The sequence below is a fragment of the Nansenia antarctica genome (assembly GCF_963989245.1).
Source record: "Nansenia antarctica genome assembly, chromosome: 4".
In the NCBI taxonomy this organism is placed as follows: Eukaryota; Metazoa; Chordata; class Actinopteri; order Argentiniformes; family Microstomatidae; genus Nansenia; species Nansenia antarctica.
In genome coordinates this window covers 57,998,400-58,008,399 of record NC_137689.1, presented here as the reverse complement: position 1 = coordinate 58,008,399, position 10,000 = coordinate 57,998,400, and the positions used below count along the sequence as shown (strand labels likewise).

Genomic DNA, 10,000 nt, shown 5'->3' with positions numbered 1-10,000 from the left:
TCAAACATTCAGGGAAATGTTTAGTTAAAACTTGACAACCTGCCACAGATAAGTAGCCTGTTAGCCTGTGTGTCCGTTAACAGATCATTCATGCTTTTCTAAAATCCCTTTCTCTGTCTGTTTTTACATACAGTACATGTTGATGATGGAGGTGTATATCCTATAAATCTCATTCAAGCTGGGTTTAGGGCCCTGTTTGAATACTCCCAATGCATTCTTCGATCACTCCTTTTGCACCTTGGCATAGCGGTGATAATATGAAGGAGAGAATAAGGTATGGATGCATTTCTCAAGTATTGAAACAGGGCCAGGTACAGTATGGGTTGTTGTCCTGGATTCAGTCTCTCTGCTGTGGCTGTTAATCCTCAGACTGACCACCAGGGGGTGGAGCACACAAACACGTCCTCCCCATCTCAACCAATCAAGATGAGACATCCCTATATGCAGTAGTATCATACTCATTAATATGGTGGGTAGTTCCTAGTATTAAACTGAAAAAGAGATTGGATCAAATTGGACTGTTGAGGATTCTTCTGTAATACTCGCCCTGTCACTCAAGTACACCGTTTCATGACGCACTTCCAACACCTGGAGTGTTCAACGCAACAGTGATTCTCACCCTACCTGCCTACCAGGTACTTCATGAACAGATTCCTTCACATTGTATGATGAACAAGCAGTGCCTTATGCTGTTAAACCCCTTAGCTAACCACCTCAGTCAGGGAGGAGGCTGAACGCCACAGCAGAAGGCTATACCTGAATCCAGACTCTACTCCGCAGTGCTCTAGCCAGGTAGCCTGCAGAGGTCTAGAGCAGAAACAGACTTGTCCACCTGGTTCACTACTCAGCAGAGAAAGGGAATGATGGGCTATACAGATGTTTTTATTTTTTATTTCCACCTACTATAGACATCGGAGCTGGCTGGGGTTTGTCCTAATTTGAATATTTTGGTTACAATGCTGTATATTTGGAGCTCAAAACCTCAGCCACAGCCCCTCTGGTGGTTAATGTGTTTAACTACATAATCCATCTAAGCCCAACACAATTATGAAATCTCACTTATTTATTCAGTCTCTAATTACTTTAGAATTCTATTCAGCTATTATATTCTATTCAGTTGTGTGCACTGTATCATGAAATATACAACTTTACTTTGGGGAACATCACGCAGAAAACATTATGAAGTTCAAGGCTTTATAATGACACCTTTAGAATTGTTCAATTCTGAGGCTTTGTTTTATGTAAGCAGTGGCTGGACAACTGCCTCTCTCCTCCATACAGTTTTTTATTATTATTATTATCATGTCATATTATTGAGAAACCATAGGAAACCCACAAGCACAACTTTTGACTTTGAAAGTCACCTTTGTTTCTTCTTTGCCAGGTTGCAATACAATGTTAATGTCCAGACAAGAGGGCAGAGCCCTGACATGTTGTCTTCTTCCTCTCTGAGATGAAAAGGTGTCACCCTCCCTGGTCCCGAAGAGCAACAGTGTGTTCAGGTTTTAGTTCCAGCTCAGTACTAACAACACCTGACTCTAAACTAAACTGACGCTAAACTAGGTGTTGATGAGTAGGTGATGAGTTTGATTACGATAACTGGGCTAGAACTAAAGGCTGCTCCCCCTGAGTGTCTGGGTTCAGGGTTAAGGACTACCTTGACTACCTTGTTGGGTCATTTAGGTGTTGAGTTGAAAACCTAAAGCAGGGGTTATAGACCAACCAGAGGCGTGACACAATCTTGCTCATCCACTGGTCAGAGCAACTTTTGTTTCATTGTATTTTATTTTCTGTTATTATTAGAATTGATCTGTACTGTCAAATCTGCAATCTACTTGTACCTAAAATGTACCCTCACCTGATTATCATTATCACCTTGGTTGAAGTATCTGGATTTGTGTGAATGTCCTATTTGGGCATGTGAATTTGACATGCACAATATACTGGAGCTGAACCTGAGGCAGTATGGCATTACATCTGAATTACAGCAACTGTAGACCTTTGTGATGATAGTTCCATGTTGGATTCTCTCTCTTTACCCCTTTAACTTGAAAACACTATAACACACATCAAATGCATTTAGTGGGTATTTTGAAACCAGAAACAGGGACATTTGAGGTAAATGTTTTGACATTGAGAGGCTCCATAAGGCGGCATAAGCTGGCCTTTGTCGCTACTTGAAGACAAAATGTTCCTTGCCGGAAGCGCATCTCTGTCTCAGCTATCTGAAATCATGTAGTTTCCAGTGTTGGGGGAAATCTGGTATTTGTATTTTGCAGAAAAACTCAGTAAATATACAGGCTCTCTTACATGTCTGTGTGATTTGTTTGTTGGTGTGATTTTCTTTTTCTGCAGCAGCCTGTCTATACCTCTCTACACTTCTCTCTACCTCTCAGCTAGACCCATGTTCCACAACTAGGCCTACACCTTCCTTTCTCCATCTTATCATAGTCATTTTATATTTTGATAATTTGTAGATATTTGAAATTTAAGACTTGGATATTTTCATCTATTCTTTCATGCTATTCTGTAGAGTTTCTGAGAGTTAGGGTGAAACATAAAGTACAATACTGAAAACACACTTACCTCATGTTGAAAGCTTATACCTTAGTTTCAGCTATTCTAATGCAAGCCATGTCAAACCTGTCTGATGAAACTCAGTTTGCTCGATGTCCAGCAGATAGCGTCACAAACACTGTAGCACTCGCAGTAGGCCTGCTATGCATCTGAGAAAGATAAACATTTTAAAAGACAATCGTAAAATGATCAAAATGTTATCATTTTACGATTGTCTTTTAAAATGTTTATCTTTCATTTAATGCTTCACCTGTATTATGTTGTGCATGTTTCACTCTAAATCATACATTTGGACCTCGCCAGTCTCTAACATGTACTATGATTGGTCAGATCTGGACTGCAGTCCATACATACGGTCATATCAGCCTTTTGATAATGGTGATGTTCATGACTGGGCCATACACAGCCAATTCAAACAGTCTCCTAGTGCTTTAATCATGGCTTGAGAGCACGCACACAACACACACACACACACAAACACACACACCCTAGCCCCCCTGCTCAAACTGCTACCCTATCGGAGATACACTATATGGACAAAAGTATTGGGACACCTGAACATCACACACATGTGCTTGTTGAACTTCATTCCAAAACCATGGGCATTAATATGGAGTTGGTCCCACCTTTGCTGCTATAACAGCTTCCACTCTTCTGGGAAGACTTTCTACTAGATTTTAGAATACGGTTGTGGGGATTTGCTCTCATTCAGCCACAAAGAGCATTAATGAGGTTGGTACTGATGTTGGATGAGAAGGACTGGCTCGCAGTCGGCGTTCCAATTCATCCCAAAAGGTGTTCGATGGGGTTAAGGTCAGAGCTCTGTGTGCAGGCCACGTTCCTTCCTTTATGTTGGAAGCATACAATTCTCTAGAATCACATTGTATGCTGTAGCATTAAGATTTCCCTTCACTGGAACTATGGGGGCCTATAGCCCAAACCATGAAAACAGCCCCAGACAATGATTGTGTCCACATACTTTTGTCCATATAGTGTAGCTCACTTCATAGTACTGGACTAAGCCAGTAATCAGTGCAGAACCGTGGGTAGTCCAAACATTAGTTTGATGAGATTGCTGCCATTGCTAATGGAAGTTCAGAATGTTATGATCCCTTGGGGCTACCATCAATACCAAATGGTGACATTACATTACACAGAAATTATGTTATAACAATTTGCTGCAAATGAAAACCTGCACTGATTTATGATAATATGTACAGTACAGGCCAAACGTTTGGACACACCTTCTCATTCAATGCGTTTCCTTTATTTTCATGACTATTTGGTACATTGTAGATTCTCACTGAAGGCATCAAAACTATGAATGAACACATAGGAATTATGTATTTAACAATAAAGTGTGAAATAACTCTAAATATGTCTTATATTTTAATTCCTCAAAGTAGCCACCCTTTGCTTTTTTGTTGTTAATAAAATATATAATAATAATATTTAATATAATATGTGTTAATAATAATATGTTATTATATATATATATATAATATTATTATTATATATGTTATTAACAACAAAAAATATATATTTTATTAACAACAAAAAAGCAAAGGGTGGCTTTATATGGTACTGTATATGAAATATGAAAAGTGTTTTTCTCATTCAGTCAATGTATATTCAGAACAATATTCATCCATTGAACTTGATGAATATAGATTAACTGCGCGTTATTAGGTCCGCACCCTCTCTGCAGCGAAGAGACGCGGCAGTATCATTTCTGTCTGCGCACCCGACGCTGCTCTGAGTGAACTGACAGACACTGGATGTGGACTACATCACCACCACAGTGGTATCTGCGTCGTGGACGGGAGAAGGGAGGGGAGTTTTAATTGTCTGTCCTTTGCTTAGATTTGGAGATAACCATCACCGGCGGCAACTTCCGAAAGATGTTTCCGTTATTTTTTCTTGCGTTGCTGTGCATCGACGCGACCGCCCCTCCGCAGGTGAACGGTGAGTGCGTCTGTTTATAAACAGAGTTTATGATGACGACACTGACTTCGCAAATGTAAACAAACATTTTTACCTGCTGCACTGGTGCATTGAGTGCAGTGAGTGATGTAAATGTTCGGATGCGGTTGATTTTCTGAAGAACGATGAGCTAAGATATTTAGGTCTTTTGTAGACTACTGTACTGTACTGTACTTGGCGCGCGAGAATCAATTAGATTTATAATGCCAACAGTTCTTGGTTCTGTATGACAGCACAGCCTCGTGATGATTGTCTCTGTTCTTTGATGATTCTTTTGTTGCTTTCTCTCTCTCTAAAGAAGAATTACTCCTCCGCTTATGAGTTCATCATCTATTCATCACCCCCCCCATCTCTCTCTCTCTCTCTCTCTCTCTCTCTCTCTCTCTCTCTCTCTCTCTCTTTCCCTCAGGGGATGAGTGTGAACCTGTATTGTGTGAGAGTGAGGAAGACTGTTTCACTCCCCAGCCAGAGGAAGCACAGTCATGTGAGTGTAGGCTTTTCATTCAACCTTAATTTGACCTGGAATTGTCTTACTGATCCTTTTGAACCACTTTGTAATGACAAACAATCTCAGTACCATGTGGTCAGACTGGGCTTGAAGTTACATACACTGATGACTGTATTTCTCTCTCTCTCTGTCTCTCTCTCTCTCTCTCTCTCTCTCTCTCTCTCTCTCTGTCTCTCTCTCTCTCTCTCCCTCTCTCTCTCTCTCTCTCTCTCTCTCTCTCTCTCTCCCTCTCTCTCTCTCTCTCTCTCTCTCTCCCTCTCTCTCTCTCTCTCTCTCTCTCTCTCTCTCTCTCTCTCTCTCATCAGACTGGGAGTCTCCAACAACAATAACAAACCGTAATAGAGTTTAAATTGTTTCTAGTTTCCCTTCTCTCATCGATTAACATCATTTCTGACCTGGACAGACTGCGTACTGTTATGGAATCCAGGTTGACTTATCCTACCATGTGAGATAAGCAAGGAAGAAAGGATGCTTTATAAAAACATAGGAGCAGAGACTCAGTCTCAGTGATAGAGATAAGATGACCTTTAATCTGCTGCAATGCCTTGGTCTCTCAGACACTAGCTCTGTATGTGTGTGAGTGTCACTGGAGGCTAGTGGAGGTGGAAATTGGAGGACAGGCTCATTGTAATGCATGGAATGGAATGACTGGAATGGTATCAAACACACACGATTCCTCATTCTATTCCATACATTACAATAAGCCCATCCTCCAATTTCTACCCCCACCAGCCTCCACTGGTGTGTTTACCGGGGTGTTTGTGTTGTTTTAGATAATCCCTCATAGGCCTGCTTTAGCCTGATGTATAAATTAATGCTGGAGGGTGGAATCCTAACCGAGCACCACACGCTTAAATCGTATCATCGCACACATTTCCCATTCAATACAAGATATACAATACAATCAGAATTACGCACACTAATCTCAAATTAGGACAAGGGAAAAAGTCGTTATTCTGTGTTGAAGAGAGAGAAACGCTAATTGCTGGTTGTAAAATGACCCAGTTGTAGTTAATCTGTTTAATGACCACTGAAGCAGAAGACTTGCATTGTTCTTCTTTTTATTTAGAGTTGCATGCATATACACTGGTTAGAACACTCATCAACTGTCTGGGGGCAACAATTTCTTTTTTTAATTCCCTGGAGATTTTATATAATATATCTTTAAGCGTTCTGTGTTATTCTGTGTGCTTTAATTGTCACCCTGACACAGCGCAGCGTGCTAACCTGACAGACAGACTCCCATAGGGGTGGACAGCGTGATAATAGAAGGACCTAATAATACACTGCCCTATATATTCCTGTTCACATTGTGTGCCTCGAGCAGCGGACAGTTAAACATGTAGTTTAAATGTTGGTTGTGTTTTTTTTAAAAGTGGTAGTACTAGTTTATTTGTCAGGGATGATGCACAACATGTCATTGCACCATTTTCATCTGTAGTCCCTGGGTTGATACAGTAGGTTTGGTAACCTCATCTGTATGTGCACTAACTTGCCATTTGATCGATAGACAGACTCATGTGCTAAAGCTGGGTTCTTTCATGCTTTGTCATCAAGAGTTTACTTTAGAAAAAACTGTTTTTTCCCCTCTGCCATAAGGACTCTCAACACCTGACTCACTGCACTGTATAAATTGTAAATTGTAAATATGTTCTGTCTTGTCTTGTGGTTATGTGTGTTCATGTCATGTACAATGTGTGTATGTTTTTTTGACACTGTTTATGAGCTGTACCGAAAACAAATTCCACCGACCTAGGTCGTGTGGTCATTAAACTATTCTATTCTATTCTAGCCTTGTTTGATTGAACTGACACTATTTCAGCACTTGAGCCCTTTAAAAGCGCTCTTTCTAGGTGATTTGGAGGAACGCAAGTCACCTCATCTTTCTTTCATGTTCTGTGTGCTAGGGGCGTGCCAGCCTAACCCGTGTCACCATGAGGGCGTGTGTGAGACCACTGACACCCACAGAGGGGACGCGTTCACGGGGTACCTGTGTCACTGCCCCCCCGGCTACACTGGAGTCCACTGCCAACACAGTGAGTCTTTCAGATAGCAATACTTGCAAATGTTTCAATACATTTATTTTAACCCTTTAAACTTTCCTTTTCTAAATTGTGACAATGATGTGAATAACACTGGAATTATGGGAGGAAAGATAAAGTAGAGTATACCAAATCCTACCAACGAATATAGGCCTGCTTGTCATTAACATCAATGACCTGGATATGCTTTGTCTCCATACCCCCCCCCCCCCACCCCTCCCTCTGTCCATCATACATACGGTATGGTTGTAATAATAGGGACAATCCCCTGTCCCCTGCGGCTTCAAGACCCCTAGCCTATTGCCTATAGCCCTAGCCCTAACCAAAGGGGAGAGACACACACACACACACACACACACACACACGCCCGGAGGGACAGATTGTCTAACGGCTCAGGGGTGTTGTGGCCCCAGGTCATGGGGACATTGGGGAGGGGTCTGTATCTGGCCACTTAATGAGGTCACTCAGTAGGGTTCTCTCTGATGATGTCACGGTACCGTGGGCATGATAAGTTATGACAGCACACGCCATGAATATGAGCATGCAACAATTCACACACACACACACACACACACACACACACACACACACACACACACACACAATCAAATAGAGGGAGAGAGAAAAAGAAAGAATGCAATAGGATGGGGTCAAAATATAATGATATGCTCTTAAGAATAGACCATGGAATTAAACAAAGACGAGGCCATTTCAGACAGGGCTATATAAATGTTTCATAGAAACCATCTGTTCTACATATGACATCCTTGGAAGCTTCTAAGTTTACAATAAAAACGCAAATAAAAAAAGCAGCGAGAAGAGTCTCAAAATCCTGTTTCCTCTATTCCCATTCAACCTGCAGTTACCATGTTCAACCATTTGGGACCACTGTTGAGACTACTTGAACAGATTGCATGTGTGAGCTGTTTGACTTTTTGTGCAGCAGAATCGAGCAGAATAGGGGAACATGAAAAGAATGCAGAACACAGGTCATGCATACTTGCCCCTTGCACCAGCAGACAAAGGGCAGTGCTATAGATGTAGATGTCATGGAGCAACTTGATAAGGAACATCAATATTGGAGGGACATTTTGAAAAGAGTTGTAGCAATGATCAAGTGGTTGGGTGAAAGAGGACTTGCATTTAGGGGAGATGATGAACAGTTTGGGTCAACCCAGGAATAACCCGGAATAATTTCCTTGGCATCCTAGAATTGCTTACACAATTTGACCCATTCTTAGCTGAACATATTAAAAGGTTTGGCTGAAAAGGAAGAGACACAGTGTCCTATTTGTCATCAACAATATGTGAGGAACTCATTGAGTGAATGTCATTGAAGTCATTGAACTCGTAAAAAAAAAAGCAGAAGATGCCAAATATTTTTAAATAATTGTTGACTCCACCCTAGACCTGTCACATGTGGACCAATTGATTTTCAAATTCCAGTTTGTTAACAACAGCAGGAATGTTGTGGAGCGATTCCTGGGCTTTAAGCCCATTGATAGCCACACTGATAAAGGTTTAGCAGACTGACTTGGGTGGGACCTCTCAAACTGTAGAGGTCAGACAAAAAACATGTGCCCAGGGGCCTCACGGATCAATGATCTGGCCCTGGTCTCCAGGGGTAGTAATCTGATCCGGGCGGCTTGACTATTAGGACATAGTCTAACATTAGACACACCTGATTCCAATTACCAACTATAACAGAGTTTCATAAATGGTCATTCTATTCTGTCCATGGCATTATTTTTTTATTATTGACCTCAAATTGGCTATATACGTAGACACACAAGCATCATTAAACTTACACCTGAGAACACAGTAATCACGTTTAAGCAGCTGTGAATTTCATCTGTGTATGCACATCTCTGTTGGGTTTATACAGCATGACTATGCTAAGCTAGCTGTCAGAGCAATAACCCCAATGTTTATATGTTATTTGATTTGACTAAAATTCAAAGGAGAACCGTCCTCCTCTGCTGCCATGGACCAGCCTCAACTGCTCTCCGTAGAGAGTTTATGTTTGTCCAAGTAAGGACACTGGCCAAATAGGACAAATATTCTATTTAATTCAATGACATTTTAAAATAACTTTATTCAGTTATTTTGGGCACATAGGGTCAACAACAGCAACAACAACAACAACAACAACAACAACAACAACATAACAGCATACCACAACAGTGGGGTGCCAAAATGTGGGCACCCTTGGTTTAAATGTCTGTTACAATTAATCTCCAAGTGATTGAAAGCAAACCTGAACACTAAATACTACAAAGTTAAACATGACACCTTTCTGAGTTTTTAAATGTTAAAAAAGGAAAAGGGCCCTGTGCAAAAGTTTGGGAACCCCTTTGGATTATTCTTTGTTACCTTTTGAGAAGATGATTACTACATGTTTGCACCCCACTGTACAATGTTCAGAACATTGTATCACAATGATAATTACACACACTAAATTGATGGGGGAAAAGAAATACAATAATTCATGTCCACAAGAAAGAGCAGGGCAGATTCAAGTTTCAAGTCCATGTGTATGTATCTGTGTGTAAGAACACAGCAAAGACCTAGGTTCTGGGCCCTGGACAGTCTGGACGGATTGATGGCAGCTGCTGGATTGAAAAAATCAGGTGTAGTGCTGAGGCACAAATGTGTACATTTCAAGCCTGCAAACTGCGACACTTTAAATGAATGTGCAATAACACTATGTGCAATATGACAACCCTAGTCGTTTTATCTGTACAGTATAGTATAGTGGATAGTGTACATAGCCTTTATTTATGTAAACCAGCTCCTTACCCTTCTTGTTTTTTGTTTTTGTTTTTCTTTCCTAGCACCAGGGGAGCCACCCCTCCCAAATTGTGTTGTTTGGTACCTGTACTATAGCAAT

At 41.0% G+C, this 10,000-nt stretch overlaps 1 protein-coding gene across 1 annotated transcript in view; it reads left to right on the top strand.

Annotated features, from left to right (window-relative positions):
- Positions 1-4,478: 4,478 nt before the first annotated feature.
- Positions 4,479-10,000, top strand: part of edil3b (EGF-like repeats and discoidin I-like domains 3b) — a gene marked incomplete at both ends in the record, with an annotated part of 10,858 nt that continues 5,336 nt past the window's right edge. The window contains 2 exons of the mRNA XM_080529517.1: positions 4,479-4,542; positions 6,976-7,104. Of these exons, the coding sequence (XP_080385643.1) occupies positions 4,479-4,542; positions 6,976-7,104 (193 nt within the window). The remainder of the gene's footprint in view (positions 4,543-6,975; positions 7,105-10,000) is intronic.